The 17,285-nt window shown below is 32.3% G+C and overlaps 3 protein-coding genes across 3 annotated transcripts; all 3 read left to right on the forward strand.

The window, feature by feature from the left end:
* Positions 1-2,368: 2,368 nt before the first annotated feature.
* On the forward strand, positions 2,369-4,249 carry TRIADDRAFT_51875 (uncharacterized protein; the record flags this gene model as incomplete). Its single annotated transcript, XM_002107864.1, has 6 exons — positions 2,369-2,374; positions 2,470-2,738; positions 2,819-2,874; positions 3,003-3,113; positions 3,322-3,665; positions 3,791-4,249. 6 exons carry the CDS (start codon positions 2,369-2,371, stop codon positions 4,247-4,249), a joined length of 1,245 nt encoding a protein of 414 aa, XP_002107900.1.
* A 2,002-nt stretch (positions 4,250-6,251) lies between these two features.
* TRIADDRAFT_51876 (uncharacterized protein) lies at positions 6,252-8,037 on the forward strand (the record flags this gene model as incomplete). The annotated part of the gene is made up of 7 exons (XM_002107865.1): positions 6,252-6,273; positions 6,624-6,763; positions 6,891-6,997; positions 7,145-7,260; positions 7,473-7,589; positions 7,734-7,822; positions 7,897-8,037. 7 exons carry the CDS (start codon positions 6,252-6,254, stop codon positions 8,035-8,037), a joined length of 732 nt encoding a protein of 243 aa, XP_002107901.1.
* A 6,000-nt stretch (positions 8,038-14,037) lies between these two features.
* On the forward strand, positions 14,038-15,030 carry TRIADDRAFT_51877 (uncharacterized protein; the record flags this gene model as incomplete). Its single annotated transcript, XM_002107866.1, has 1 exon — positions 14,038-15,030. The coding sequence occupies one exon, from the start codon at positions 14,038-14,040 to the stop codon at positions 15,028-15,030; it is 993 nt and encodes a 330-aa protein (XP_002107902.1).
* Between the last annotated feature and the right edge of the window lie 2,255 nt (positions 15,031-17,285).

Genomic DNA, 17,285 nt, shown 5'->3' on the forward strand with positions numbered 1-17,285 from the left:
CATGATTTTATTACTTTATATGCGATACTGTATTAAGAAAGCTTGAAAATATAATAGCAAAGTGCAGATTGCTGGGTAATAACACAATATAAAACTGCTAAAACACCCTACAACAGGTTGCAGTACTTCGACGTCTAGTGCTCCCACCTTATCTGTGTGAGAACATAATTTAATTTGAGAAAGTATCAATGTACGGTTGAACCACAATAGAAATGTTGACCTTATCTTTCTGTTATTTTGCCAAGCTTTTTTTGCAAGCAGTAAGTAGATAATCTCTAGCAGATAACTATTAACTGAGTGTATTGCATTTCATTCCCCTATTATCGTTAGACCTTTGAAAATGGTCTAGAATAGCCGTAGATAAGTAAAATTTAATTTTTAATTTTTTAATAAACACTTTATGATAACTTTATTTTAATTCTTATAAACTAAGAGGAACTTTTAGCACTAATTATAAATCCTTTATGATATATACCATAAATTATTATTTCCCCTGCGTGATCGCATTACATAACGACATTAAAACACCCTAACTTAAACAATTGAATAGATTTAGTATTAATGAAAATAGGTTTGAAAAATAAAGGTTGAATGACAAAAGTATTCTTCTTTTATTAAAAAACACTAGAGATTTTAATATTCATTAGTAATCATGCAAATAATATCTTAGTTGCATAAAATTACTGAGATAGAGATATATTATTATTACTTTAAACTCGTTACAAGTCGAACACCCGCGTAGTAAACATCTGAGTTCGAATTAGACAGTTAATCTGGATAAAATATGCTAATAACTAATTTATAGTCTGATTCGATTATTGAAATTTTAATAATGTCGGAAAGAATTACTACTTTTGTCTGTAAAAGAGAATTACCAAAGTCGGCTGGAGTTTGTTGTTTAGCATAGTGATACTAGATCAGTCGTTGAATATTACTGCATGATCTGTCAACACGACGTATACTTTCTATCATCTTTCTATCATCTGATCAACAGTACCAATACGTTGATAAAAAAAATTTTGTCATGCGAGAATTCATTTAAGGATAACGGTAACGGCATATACTGTTGCTTAGAATATAGGATGTAGATAAGATAAAATAAATTTTAATTTAGTTTGTTGTTATCATGATTATGCGATTACCAATTTTTAGATGTGTTTTGTTACTATTGGAATTTTCGAACTTTGTACTGTACATTTACGACCAATAAACTAGGGCTATAAAAATTTGTTTTCCGATAAAAGTTTAAGTAATCATTTTATGCGCGATTAGTTAGCTTCTTAAAAAAGTTTTGAAATCTTGGAATTGAAGTAATTGCTACGTTCTAGCTCGAAAGAATAAGTATTTAGATTCCTACATATTACAGTGGACAAGCAGAGAAAACTTAATATTCGTACATAGTACGGTACACTTCGGTTCGATAGGTTGTAAGGGGTTAAACTGGCTACATAAATTTAAATGCTTGCTTTACTTTAGAAATAATCAGACAATCGCACTTCTACTAAAGATAGTAACTAGAATGAAATAGCTGTATTCACTTTCGTACCACGGTGCAATGATTTTAAAATGAAATCTGATTTGCAGGAGGTTACAGCGATTTTCGGTGGGAAATGTTTCATTTAAAGTGGGGTAAATTATCGTTTTTTTTCGTTATAATGATAGCCACAATGAGAATTACTATGATATGATTATGTTCTGAAATGGCCTATCAGCAACAGCAAATTGCTTATTGATTTTACTGACTGCCTATTGATGACTTTTATTAGCTTCGAATATAATACAGAATTGGTTAACACTGTTTCATTTATTGATGATTAATTTCAAAAAGTAAAAAGATGGAAATTAATATAGTAAAGATCTCTATAATTGCGCTAGCATACGCAAAGTGATACAATATTATATTTGTAGATATATACCAGTACAAGTGTACATGCACACTTATAAAGCTCTTATAAATAAATAATTAAACGATATTAGAAGGAGTAAGCATTTTCTTCATTAGATCTTGCAACAAATGATTGACTGGTTTGCTAAAGTATCTATTATATGGTTAATAATGCTATTTTACAGAGTTTTTCTTCTCTATGTAGCTGATTACCGGCCGTGATTTCTTGTTTAATTTTTTTAAACACTATATTCGTATAATGCTCAAATTCTGGGCTAGAAAGGACCTGTAAATAGTTATGATAATGATCTGATAACGCTAATCGAAATTTTCGATTACTTCTTTTCAGAAATTTGACGCTATTGAATTTATCACAAGTGGATCATGCAGTAATACTTGAAATTAATCAAACTTATGCTGGAAGACCTGAGTTGCAATCCTACTTATTACATTTACTGCAGTCAATCCCTGTACTTACGCCTAATGTCGGTAAGTCCCAATATCATCAATTCGTTTCGAACGATATACAGTACTCTGCGAATTTCATTCTTTCTTTGTTGTCACTATGATTGTCATCAAATTAGGTCATAACCAATGATGTTATGTGCTTTGAAATGCTTGTCACTGATCCTTTCTGTAACATAAATTTATTAGATACCAGTGCTAAGTGCCAACATCCTTTACAACTTGATAATAAAACGAATACGTGTCAAGCTCAGTGCGATTGGCCTTGGACTTGGGATCGTTTTACTTATCCATCAGAAGCAGCGGCTATTGCTGTCTTAGTTACGAGTATTATTGGCATTGTCTCTATGATTTTTGTTATTAGTACATGGCTCTGTTCGAAATCACTGTAAGTATAGTGATAATTTCGTTGTGGCTCAAATTATGACATAAAAAACACTTAATTTTTTCTTGGATTTTATTTGATAGGCTTAAATTTCCTCACTCTATTCCGTTATTTATGATGTTATCGGTGACATCTTATAGTAAGTATACTATTCTGGTAATTTCATAACTACGGTATTTTAGAAGTTATGATAACTTTTGATGTTGGTTAAATGCAGACGGACTAAAATGGGATTTTAAAATATCTGTTGTTATGATTTGATTTTAGCAATCGTCAGTTCTTTACCGGCTGTCCTTGGTTACAGAGAATCTTTCTGTGCAAGTCAATATTTAAATTTATATGGAACTGACCAAGTAACAGCATTTTGTCAAGCTCAAGGTAATGTAATTTTTAAGTTCATAGCATATTGTAATAGGATTGTACAAATGAAACAATTTAATGCGAGTTAAATTAGTACGTCCTACGTAGTCATTTGATGGATTTATTGCTTTGCTACCCTTGTTTAATGAGGTATCATTCGATCGCTACATATGTAGCTTATACCCGAACATTGTTTAAATTTTTTTCAATTTATTTCTAATGATAGGTGCTCTACTTCATTATCTAACAATCTCATTGGCAATTTGGTGGTTGTTTTATGTTGGCAATATGTATTTTATCGTTGTTCGCGGCAATAATTCTATCTTAAACTCTCAAAATACTTTGATCATTACACAAGTTTGTGAGAGTTTTGTTGCATGGGGTATTCCAGGAATTTTGGTTGCTGTTGTTTTTGCGACACCTACTTCATATAAGCACAATGCAGTATTTAGCTTAGCTTGCTTTCCAGCCACGGTGAATTATTTCTATTACGCTTATTCACTTCCGTGCCAAATTTGTCTACTTGTTGGTCAGGTTATGCTTTGTGAAATAGTTCGATTTCTATATGAGGTAATGATAGAATTGCATAAGTAATATCAATTTCATAATTTAAGATTACCGTCAATTTTATGATACTACTACTGTGAGCATGCATAAAAAATTCTGACGATCTTTATTTTTTAAATTGCTTATAGCTACGTCGCTACACTAAAAAGACCAATGTATCTAGACCTTCAGGTGAAGAAGATACCTTGAAGTTGATACAATATCGTTTTGTCGCGCTAGCCTTTTGTTACTTGATAATCGTGACCACTTTTATGGTTATGACGACTATAACCATTCAAACTGCAGACGATTACGTAAAGATGGTCAAAATATACTTTCAGTGTTTAAGGTTAACAACCCGTGAACAGTGCCGTGATTTTTTACCAATTAGCAGATTTAGTCAGCGATCTCTGGGTATTTTAATTGGTATATCAAGTGGCGCGTTATGCTTGACTAATTTGATCTTTCTAATACCAAGTAAAGAAACTAGAAAAGTCTGGCGTCGATGGTTTCGTCGAATTACATGTTCGAGTCATGCCCAGGTGGAACCGCGCGAAAGGTCAGCGTATCAAAATCCACTGTTAATTTATGACAGTAAAGTTGTATAGGGATCGAATGGCCAAAGATACTGTATATTGTCGTGTATATGCATGTTATTTACACATTATCTCATGAATGTATCATATTAATGGAGATATTTATCGCAAATACTCCGGTATATTTCCATATAAATTGACCACAACTTGTAAAAGTTCATTGCACAAACTTGCACTATATTGTACTGTATTCTAGGATAATCATGGGAGTTATGTTTAAAATAATGAAGTATGTTAAAAGCTAGGTCATACTTTGCATGTAACATACGAAAAATGCTGCTTTTGGCATTGATTACAATTTTAATTATTACCTGTCTGTCATACGCGTATATAGTAGTACTTATGTCAAATGATGGACCGATTGGACTGGATAATTTATTTTTATTTGATGTGAGTTAAGCCATCGTTGAAGCTGTATCACCACTTCACCCAATTATGAAATGATTTTATATATTGTATGATAATTATTCGGTCTCCAATAGCTTGAGCAATGAAGTATTTATAATGAATGATTGCAGCTGTTTTATGCCAATTAGAATAATGTATTTTGTTGTTAGCTCGGTTTACAGCATGATATTCGATGTGCTCACTTCGTACAAGTACAGTATAGGGATGACGCAATTAAAAGCGAACTTTCTAGGACAAATGTTAAAATTGATTGAACAGGCGTTTTTACTATCGATGATTGTAATCTACAGACGCCAAACTAGCCTGTAAGCTGGCGGAATCGAGTGGCATTCTTACTTAAGAGAAAGTATGCATCTTCCATCATGACATGCTCGACTGCTATCTATTTCAAAGCATTGCTTTATAGCATTAGAATTGGTCGAGGTACGTTATGAAAACCTAGTTAAAGGCTAACTGTCTAGGACAAGCGTTAAAATTAATTGAACGGGCGTTTTTACTATCGATGATTGTAATCTACTGACGCCAGACTAGCCTGTAAGCTGGCTAAATCGAGTAGCCATTCTTAGTTAAGAGAAAATATGCATCTTCCATCATGACATACTCGGCTGCTATTCATTTCAAAGTATTGCTTTATTGCATTAGAATTAGTAGAGATACGTTATGAAAACCTAGGGCAATTTTTTGTGCTATGACAAATGTGTTCACTTCGTACAAGTACAGTATAGGGATGAGGCAATTAAAGGCTAAGTGTCTAGGACAAGTGTCAAAATTGATTAAACAGGCTTTTTACTATCGATGATTGTAATCTACTGACGCCAGACTAGCCTGTAAGCTAGCTAAATCGAGTTGCCATTCTTAGTTAAGAGAAAATATACATCTTCCATCATGACATACTCGGCTGCTATCCATTTCAAGCATTACTTTATTGCATTAGAATTGGTAGAGGTAACATTATAAAAACCTAGGGCAATTTTTGTGCTATGACAAATTTAATCGGAGTAAAGAATTGACCGTGCTTCATTCACTGGATAACAGAATAACAGTGTACTCATGATGGAGAATCAATCAGACAGTTTTGTTTTATACCATTGACAGCTGCTCAGAATGCATCAAGTTCAAAAATAGACATCACCCTTGAATCATTGCATACCGGGTTTTTAATTAATTAATTCATTTAACCTCCATTTTCCCGTCAAGGATGACGAGTGAGATACTATATTGGTTTGTCGATCGGAATACGACCCGATCCATTGGCTTAATAGTGTACAGTACAGTATACTCATGATTTCATCGAATGACAGCAGCTAGGATGAACGTCCAGTAAATGTCCGTCCAAGAGTCGATTACAGCACGGCGTGTGTGTACTGAACGGCGCTACAGTCTAATCGTGACTTGAAATAATATGGAGCAAGGCCTAACTAGCAGGGGGTTGGTTATTGGGTGATTGGTGGTAGTTGTACAGTGCTTTTGTACTAAATTTGGGGGGGTTATTTGACCGGGGGTTACACAACTAACTGGTTACAGTAACTGGTCAACGTACGTCATCAAGCGACTCAGCTGCTTCGTGGTTCGGTGCATTGAAGTAACGAAACCATTTGAAATTAAAATGGAGATCATCTCGCCTGAAGGTAGGACTGATTGCATTACATCCTGTTACAGTGATGACTATAAATTATGGGAAAAATTCAATGGTTAATTCCTAGTAAAATGTCGAAATTGAGTAGGGAAGATTCAATGGTGTGCTCTATTTGTTGAATGCGTCATGGGTAGCAAATGCAACTCGATTTACCGTTGGTAATCTATCAATGGATTTACTAGCATGATGGATCGGTTTTAGTGTTAGTTTAAAGTGGATCGACAGAGTACATTGCTTGACTCAAATAGTCTTTGATGTCGTTGTCATTGGGTATCGTTAAATTGTCGGCTGTTGCTATCATAGGTGTACAGTGATTGATGAGATATTCTTGGACTGTTGTAGGCTTGAGAATTGATGGTAGGCGTCCAGAAGAAATTCGTCGATTTAATTGTCGGTTAGGTGTATTATCGAGAGCTGATGGTTCAGCTTACTTAGAACAAGGCAACACAAAAGCCCTGGCTTCCATCAACGGCCCACACCAAGTATGTTGAATCTTGGACATTGATTGATAGTTGGAAATTGTTCTATATATCCATGAAAAAGCTTTTATCATCCTCGATGCCTTTCAAATAAGAATCCTTTTTTTCGATCTTCAATGGGTTACTTTAGGCAGGTGATAAAGCCAAAATCAAGCATGATCGTGTCCATATCAATTTTCAATACAGTATGGCTACGTTCAGTACTAATGAAAGACGGAATCGTCCTAAAGGCGATAAGTATGTGCCAGCCTTATAGCTGAAACTTGTCCAGGGAATAATAATTGACTCAGTCGCATACTTTGTGATAAAGATTATTGCATCGGCTGTGGGAAATATTGAAGAAATCGATCAATTAATAATATTTTTATATCATTTTTAACGTAGGCGTTCAATAGATATTTCTCAGCTTATGCGTGAAATTTTTCAGTCAGCGATACTCACAGATTTATATCCTAAATCGCAGATTGATATTCATGTACAAATATTGCAAGCTGATGGAGGTACGCTCTAAGAATTATTATTGAATAGTAAGGAGTAAAATGTTCTGGAAATGCGTTATTAATTTCACGACAATAGTATACATTTTATAGTATTGATACAGAGCTAATGGGGTAATAAAGTAGGATACACCACTGTACAATGAAGATTTCTTGCATTCCTATATAGAATAGCTTATTAGAATGTTTCACTGATGTCATTTATACTTCAATAGGGAACTATAGTGCTTGCATAAATGCGGCAACATTAGCATTAATGGACGCTGGCGTCCCAATGAAAGACTTTATTTGCTCCTGTACAGCTAGCCTTGTAGATAGTAAAACTATTATAGGTAAGCAGATGAAAAACAACATCACATGCCTAGTCCTCAAATTTGTGTATAATAACAATATAAACACAAAATAATATTGCAGTTGAACCATTTATCATCTACAAAGTTGATGCTCAATGATGATGTTTTATCTTTTCCATATAGATGTAAATAATTCTGAAGAATTGCATTTTAGTAATCCTTTATTGACACTAGCTATCTTACCCACATCTGAAGAAATCATTCTTTGTCAGGTAAGAAATACAGATTAGGATATCTTTAGCAGCTTTAGTGGTATTTGTACTAAGTAACACTACCAAATCAATAGATGAAATCTAGGCTGCATGCTGATCATTTAGAAGATATTTTGAAGGCTGGCATAAAAGGCTGTAAAGATATTTACGAGATAATGCATCGGGAAGTGCTAAATCATGTTCGGGAAGCTGCTGCGGTTATGAATGCAACGTGATGATGGAGAATGGAGACTTATTATTAATATAGTCTTAACGTGTAGATTTACCAAATAAAGTATCACTGTTTTTCATCTCAGTTATTAACCAACGTTGTTGGCTTACTTGCCCTCTTCAATCATTGACAGTGTGGTCTGATAAAACGAAACTTAAATTCACTTGCAAGAAATAGTTCTTGTTTATCAGCATAATATGGACTATTATCGAGTATACATTCAATATTGCCAATATATGACTGATAGTAATATTTGCATAACAAAAATCAGTCAGAGAGAGAGCTGTCGTCTCGTAACATTGATGACATGTTCGTTGTATCTAGGCTTTCGGACATTGGCCGTAATACATACAAATGCTGCCAATCTTTCATGGTTCATTTCATCCTAATGCCGGCACATGACACAAGATACGGATAATGTAGAACATGATTATTTTATTTTTTAATGTTTCGGAAAACACGCTTTTAAGGCTTCAGTTGATTTTCTTTGTAGGCAAATCTCTAACTTGATTAGTACAGTTAAGTATTAAATATAAAGGAAACTAGTAAACAGAAATTATAATGGATAGCTTTGTTGTTAGATGCAACCCAAGAATGAAGTACGAGTATGTTGAGTAATGCTCTATATCAAAGATGCAGAAATGTCGCGAGCGGAAACGTATAACAATTATTTTACAATGTATTAAAGAAAAGATGCATGATTAATTTACAAGATTTGATTATAATTTTTAGAATCGCCAGGGTTACTACCGTACATACAAACATACGGCAGGCTTCTAATTGTAATAGAGAGATACTGATGCAAGATGCAAGAATCAGACATTAGAAAGATACTTTCCCATCAGATACGTATAATACGTCTTCCCGGATTTCTATTTATGATCGAACAGTGATATTTAAACTCCAGGTTATTTGTCGAGAGTCTTAAGGCTGAAAAATAAGTGTTATTATGATTGGATAACGAAGTTTAATCTCCAGTTAATCTACTAAATCTTGCAGCTGAAAACCAGTATTGCTATAACCAAAGTCCAATCTCCTCTTTATTCAATACATTGATTAATTATCGCATTATTAGGCTCTATTTACTATACGTGATCCGAAATATTACTTTTAACCGAAAATTATGTATAGGATATAAGAGTCAGTCATGACTGCCATTTTGCAACTGACAACTTACAGTGGGTTACTGTAATAATGGTATTTATTTTAGTTCTAATAGAGAATTTCACTGTAGAGCTCCTCTAAGAATGAATTCATATATGCTATTGAAAGTTGCGACTCTGATTGTGATTGTGTTGTATGAATGAACTAGAACATCAAAATCAATTTAACAGGAAGAAAAATACAAATAGCTGACAATAGATTACGAAGGGATTGCAATAAGTTAAGTCGAGATTTCCTGTGTAAAATAAGAGCAATTATCAATTACTATTATTGAGAATTTGTCGACCTTTCTATGACCTGAATTCTGTATTGATAAATTACTTGTATATTCAGTCCGCCTGTAAGATACTGTAACAGGATGTTATCAATTTTATTTGAATGGTTTACAAAGAATTGTTTCTTTAAACGACTAAGCCTATATCGAACATTAAATATTTCCCACGACCGATTACTAGGCTATTTTGATTTGGAAGTTGCTACAGTGCCGTTGCTATGCAGTTATAAATCGGTGCATGTGACTAATAAGATACAGAATCTGTTGCCCGATGTAGAAACAATCTATCAGCGAATTGATTGTTAAATTAGCGAAATTCGATCTATAGATGATTTAGTATCCATAACAACTACTAGATAATGAACGATATTATGATTGATATTAAGAGAATAAATAGGTGGTTTTATCCATTTGTATTGCATTAAAAGCATCAAAAATGTTATTTTGAAAAACATTGGAAATGGATACAACTATGCAGAAGTAGCTTGATCTACTCACTAAGCCTTTTAGTAATCATTGGCTATGTATAGCAAACTTTATAAGCAAAGAGATTCGATTGCCTCATGTTAACCTAATTTAATTCACTTCTAAACTGAATGATTTATCTTTCAAACTACCGGTACTTATGAATTATTAGATCAATCTAATATAAATTTGGCAACTTTAACAATCTTTAACATGGAACTATAATATCTTTTTTCGCCTTTGTTAATGCATAAGTGCATCTTATTCACAGATCTTTAAGATCGCTTGAACAATTAATATCGACGTATATCTAGCGCCATTATCAATCATAATTAACATCAATTGCGTATTAATTGTTGTAACATGTTTCTATTTCTAAATTCCGCAGATTCTAGCTGTGCTTTTCTAACTATATTGCTTTTGTAGACATAATGCTTTTATTGTAACTACCCCAACCAACAATAGATAGAAGTACTTCCGTATAATGCTATAGTTTACTGTGTTATTAAAATTCTTGAGAAAAAGATAAATAAAACTTAGTTTATGAAGGTAAATGTTATCTATAATTTCCAAGAATACAAATAATGTTATCCATGATTGCAAAGAATACAAATAAAGGTTTAATGTGGCCTTAAATTTGTCAATTAATAAGGCTGCGTTGTTTTGCTGGGTAATATCGCTGTCTCATTGGATTGATGCTGGCTAAGAATATTAACAGCTCTGTAGTCTATAAATAAATAGCTTTAATTATTTGAGGTAAATTATAAATGAAACAGTGCCATTCCTAAGTAGTTACTAGTACATCTCAATATAATTATTTTTAACAGCATTAAGACAAACGTTTCTTAACTCAGTACGGTAGACTATATGTAACATATTATTTTTGCATTGCTATTGTCACGAACAATGTTGATAGTCTAAAGGAAAGTAAATTTGTAGAACAATTGCTTTACCTATGATGTACTTCAGATAGACTGCCACGAATTACGGAGTATCTTAGCCGCTTATTTCCTATTATGTAGCACTTAATTTTTAGGTTGACGACAGACTAAACATTGCCATTTGAAATAGGAATAATGCAATTTCGTGATATTGCAATTTAATTTAATTACGATTACATTTTACCCAGGCTATATAATATATATCATTGCTGAATTCAAGTTCAATTCTAATATTTTTTATTTCTAAACGATGTTAAATCTAATTTAATATCGTTTCTGCGAAAGGTGCTTCAATAAGTTAAATGCAATTAATTTACTGTTCAGGCTGTTTCGGCCTATAATGGCGATTAGATATGTGGAGAAACGTTTTTTAAAACTCTAATCTGGGAGCATCTTCTCCATCGAAAGTAATTTATTGTCTTAATTACATTCATAAGAATTATATTTTTAATGATGAACCCAATCATAATTATCCTTTTGTTCTTAGAATCAACAAGCTAATTGCTATTTCGGATCTAAAATAATCTAAATTACTTTTCGTATATAAAGCTGGAAGTGAGTTGACTGTAGCCAAAAACAATCAATGCAGATCCATGACGGCTGTTGGCAGGTTAGGTTACATTGGTACTTGTTACTCTGTTGTATCTATTTTTCATTAGCTATTTTGCTTGATAAATGAACATAAATCCTGCTACAAGAGAGTTATAATTTTTATTTCAGTTTATCATTAACGTACGTTTTCATCAATATCGCCTTCTAAATTTGACAGTGGGTACTTTGATTTTACAGCATTATTAGATGATGTAGTGAATTACGTTTCCTTGTATACAGTAGAATACATAAAACTAATTCGTCATGTTTTAACAACAAACGATGTCTACAATGTCGTTATAATATCCGATTAATTTCAGTAAATAATATATATTTATTATTTATAAACTAGGAAAATGATCAATTCTCCAATACTCAGCCCCTGTTGTCTTTAAGTTCTCCACATATGAAATTTCCTTCCACATTTACATATCAGTATTCTAATTTTAGCGATAGAAGCGATCAAGTCATCTTGTTTAATTTTAATTCACTGAATGATTTATGACAATCTTGAAGATAATTGCTACCAAAGTTTATTCTTAACCGTGGTGAGCTATTAATAGTGGTATGGCATTTTCTGAGCATGAAATTTCCCTCCATATTCATATATCAGTATTGTCATTTAGCGATAGAGCACGATCAAGTCATCTTATTTAACTCTCTAAATGACTTATTACAAATCTTAAAGATAATTGCTACCAAAGTTTATTCTCTAACCATGAGTAACTATTAATGATAGCATGGCGTAGCCATCTATCAATTGGATTCGTCATCGTTAGTTTATCTTAGGTACTCATTGATGACAAAAATGATGGCCTTCTCGGTGAATAATAAAATAGACTTTGATTTTCTTTATCCTTTACCATCAAGCAGTTCTTCCCATTGTATAATTTTCACGCATTTAATTGGTTCAATTTTAAGATATTTATATTCTAGAATACTTTTTAAATCAATATTGTCATTTCCTAGCCTGACTTGATTGACAATATTCATGAAATTGCATTCCCTTATATATGTATAATTTCATCGGCGTGCCCTGAACCAATCTATTTGCAGGAAGATGGTTTCTATAGTAAGGCTCCGATGTTAAATAATAAGATGGCGGCACCAGTCCGAATGGGAATATAGTAGTGGTGCCAAAGTTATCACTCTTAGGCGCTAGGATAATCAAGTGCTGCTATAGAGGATATAAAAGGCTGGCTCATTTTGGACAGAATCAGTTGATAATCTGCGATCTAACTGTTTACAGCTACATAATCTGAGTTTACTACCGTAATATTCCACAATAATTTTATGTAATAAACTATTTTAACCAATAGATTTAGGAAAGAGTGATTGACAGCTTGAGTAGGGATAGAGATTGTACTTTATTACATTATCTTAATTTGATGAGTAATATTATTCAACATTTTCGTAGAGTGGAAAAATCTATGGAATGTTGATGCCGCGGGTAGTGCTGCAAATATTGACCAATAATTTTTCTTTCAGGAAATCGAACTGAAAGCTTAATTAAAGTCTAAACACTACCTTAGGCGATAAAATTGTTAGGCCTTAAGTATTGTAAATCGTTCACTTTGATAATATTGCCTTGAGATCATCATATTAGGATTTAGTACATCACTAAATTTCAAATTATACTTAGTTGACATTGGTAGCTAAGTGCAAAATAAAGTATGGCCTAGCAACACAAATTGGTTATTTTTAACCGATAATCTAATTACTATCGTAATGGCTGCTACTTTCGCTAAAGCTTAGTCCATATTACAATGCAAAGACTGATTAAAGAAATTTACGAATACATATTTCATTATATATACGTCTTGGATGAATCAAAATGGAACTCGAAATATGTATTATTGGAGTAATATTATATCATTGGAGATTAAATAATTGTTTAGATATTGAAGTATATGATAAGAGGCTTATACTGTTAGATGTAATGATTACATTGATTTAGGGCACGAATGTAGCTTTAAGGATGCAGTAATTTTAATTGGAGATTATTATCAACTGTAGATTAGCGGTGAGTACTATTTACCGTATTATATGTTATATATTTATCTATAGGAACTTCAGAGACTTCAAAGTTTAGAAAGAGCTAAGCAAATCTTATCAAGCATTTGCTCAGTCCCTATTATAATTATAGAAGAAAATAGTCTAGTAGAAATTTGATTTCTCAAAATAAATCAGCAGCTGATCTAGTCGTGATTCTTATTACTGTAATTCATGTCTGGACAAATTATAACGGAGAAATTCAATTCTATTAGTGTGCATAAACCTGTAACAGATGAAAAACTGATCAACCCTCTTTTATTAAATTCACTTCATTCTTGTTTCAGGGCAATTATTTCAAGAGTACAAAGCTACCATGAATTCCTGGATAACGAACATTTCATCATTAAATCATTCTCTGTATTCTCATGCTGCGTCAACGAATACATCTGATATATATCGGCTACGGATTGAGATTTTTTATGGCATTGTGGCCGTCTTAACAATTCTGAATAATTTAACCGTACTGCTGATAATTCTCTCCAATCGAAGACTTCATAATTCTGCCAATGCGGTCATGGGAAGTATGTTTTTTGCCGGAATTGTGTTTGCATCAGTTTATATCTTTCCACGATATGTTATACCCGAAATAAGTATGCAGAATAACATCTACTGCAGTTTAGCCGGGATTATTGCACCAACTGCGATAGTTATCATTAATCTACACTTAATGATGATCAGTTGGGATAAATATCATGCTGCACATGATCCATTTGAGCATAGAGCAGTAAAAGATAAGAAAGCTTTTGGTATTATCTCTAGTTTAGTCATTTGGATCTTGGCTATATACACTGGATTGCTACCGATTATTCTACAATTTCGAGTCATAGATCAACGAGATTGCAGCCAAATCAGCTATATCAACATTCATTATGAAAGAGTCTACTACTATTTAGTAGTAGGGATATTTTTTGTATTACCATTTATTATCAAGACTTATTTTTATCTCAGTATTTATCAAATAATTAAAAAGAGTACAGCCAAGGCGATAGGAGATACAAATAAAATCCAAGATATTCGAAAACATTATAAAGCTGCAAAAGTAATCGCCATTTTAGTTATTACTTATTTCTTGATGTGGACCCCTTTCGTTATCTATCTCGCTTTTTGGATTGGCATCAGCTCAGAAAAATTATTTTACAACCCCCAATTATTTAAAAGCATCTTAGATTGGCGCCAAGCTAGTCAATGTGTTGCTTTCACCTATCCAGCTATAAATCCTATCCTTTATGGATATTTTATTCCGGATATAAGAAATTATTTTGTCAGTTTATTTTATAAGAGGGAAAGATTGAATACTTCTTTAAGTAGAACCAAATTGACTAATGCATCCTTTGGAGCTTCTGAGATGAAAGATGCGCAAAGAAATTATGACAACGCTAACAGATCAAATGAGCAAATTGCATGCGTCCAAAATTATGATAATTCCGTAACGAAACTGGATCTTAATCCTAACATTGTCGATGCAAGCTTTTCCGATTCCAGTCAACTGAATGTGGCAAGTTTCTGATGCTATTGCGGATATAAAGTTCAGCAATGACGTGTTTAAGCTTGATAGTGCGTAGAATAATAATATAAACCGGATATCACAATTATTGCTTAAGCTAAAGGTCTAAGATACAATGAATAGTAATTTTCGTTTGTCAAAAAACTCGGGTAATCGGAGATTGACGATAAAATTTGTATAAATGAGGTCAAAGTCTGACTAATACGCGTGGATATTCTAAAATTATAATTTTGATACGAAAGTATTTCATGTTAGTAAAATGAGTGCATTTGAAGTAATAATTTGAAGTATTTAAGATAAAAACTGATCTACTTTAAAGTAATGATATAAATTTCAAAGTAGTTTCATCTACGTTACAAGTAGGAAGTCTCTCAAAGATTCAAATGATTAATTTTGGATAATTGGATGGTTAATCTTCATACGGTACCGTACTTTGCTAAAGCAGTTGTTATTGTATTTTTTTACAAGTATACAATTGCGTGCTAATAACTTCTTGGCTAGGCAATTTTTTTTCTGACTGTTCCTAGGATGCTTACCTCTATTAGGATTGTAATCCTTACGAAGAATCTACATGTATTTTCCAGTACGTGACCGTATCCTAATATTTAGCCCTTTCATGGGTATTTATTGGAACTGAAAGAAAATATCAGCCGTATTTGCTATCCATTCTTTTATACTAATGTCATCAACACTAAATTTTCGTAAAACGTTTAAGATTTAGAGATATTGTTTGCGATAGATAATAAATCAATGGATTATACACATCAATATTTATATACATACTATACTAGATAAAATCAGCGTGAATTATAAAATACGGCTAAATATCGAACATTTGAATAATTTTAAGTAGATCTTATCGATAAATGAATACAAGTTAATATGCATAATTAGATACTGCGGCATGATAAATGCAGTGATCTACTCAAATATAAATGGTGTTGCTCTTTCTATGTATTTACTTTTCAAGTAATACAAATGTATGTTCAGATTTTACTTGTGCATATTATTTTTATTATAAGCACCGATAACTATTCTTTATTTATTATCAGCTTAAATGTTAAAAATATTATAAGGAGAATGTCCGAGTTGCAAATCAGTCGGATTAACTGCACGTTACTACTATAATATCATCATATGTATCACATAACGCACAAGTTATTCCTCAATCATTTAATTTAAGTAACCCTAATATTAGCTAAAATGCGACCTCTTTCTTCAACAATATACTTCTATTTAGATACTAATACTCATCTAAGTTTGATATAAACTGCAATAATCAAATAGTAAGTTATACATATTGGTACACTGTAGAGAATGTAAAATGGTTAGCAAGGCTGATTAAATAAATTCTATCTTAATACTGTTATTAATGTTCATCTTGTGCTGGAGTCAAAGAAATAAGACTATGTTTATATACATGCATTCTATTATTATGATTGCTATCATTTGCGGTACTGATAAAATGCCATTTACGGTTGATTTGGCGTTTATTCTACTATAGACTGTATTTACTCAATATTCATTCAGTTTCCATATTGTTATTACAATAGAACCTCAGTTAGAAATGAATAACGGCTGCTAAACAGAATTATGTTAGGCTGCCAAATTTTAGGTAAACCTGAAGTTCATTATCAGACATGGTGTAACTGCGTTATTGCAGCTCTATAATTTAGCATGAGACAAAAGTTAGATTTGGTGATATAATAGCAATTGATAATAGCATCTGGAAAAATATTGAGTACATAAGATTAAAAACATGCCAATTACACAATCTATTAATTAATTTCTTAATAATGATGTGTAAATGGTCTCCAATTAATTAGTTTAGAGAAATTTTCATGCGCAGCGTTGAGATAATTAGCAAAAGTAGTATGCTATTTAGTAAATGAAACATTTTAGTTGTTGTGATTCAATATTTTGATTATAGTACCATTAAAAAATAAAGTTTCATTAATAGATTCTTTATAACTTACTGATATGACTAATTGAATGCTGTAATTGAACAGCAAGATGACGTTTAATGTAATGAGAGAGACTATCAAGACTAGTTTAGTTACATGCATACAGTGCACTTTTCTAATGGGGGTAAAGTAGTACAATGTGTAAAAGTCGTTAATGAGAACTTATTAATCGGCAGTGATAAATTATTTGCAAGTAGTAATGTGCTAGTTTAATTTATTTTATTCTGCTTTTATCTATCTGAACAGTAATTGTGCTGCAGGATTGCCCTCCAGTAAAAAATATATACAATCAGG

This window comes from Trichoplax adhaerens, genomic scaffold, assembly GCF_000150275.1.
Source record: "Trichoplax adhaerens TRIADscaffold_1 genomic scaffold, whole genome shotgun sequence".
Taxonomy (NCBI): Eukaryota; Metazoa; Placozoa; class Uniplacotomia; order Trichoplacea; family Trichoplacidae; genus Trichoplax; species Trichoplax adhaerens.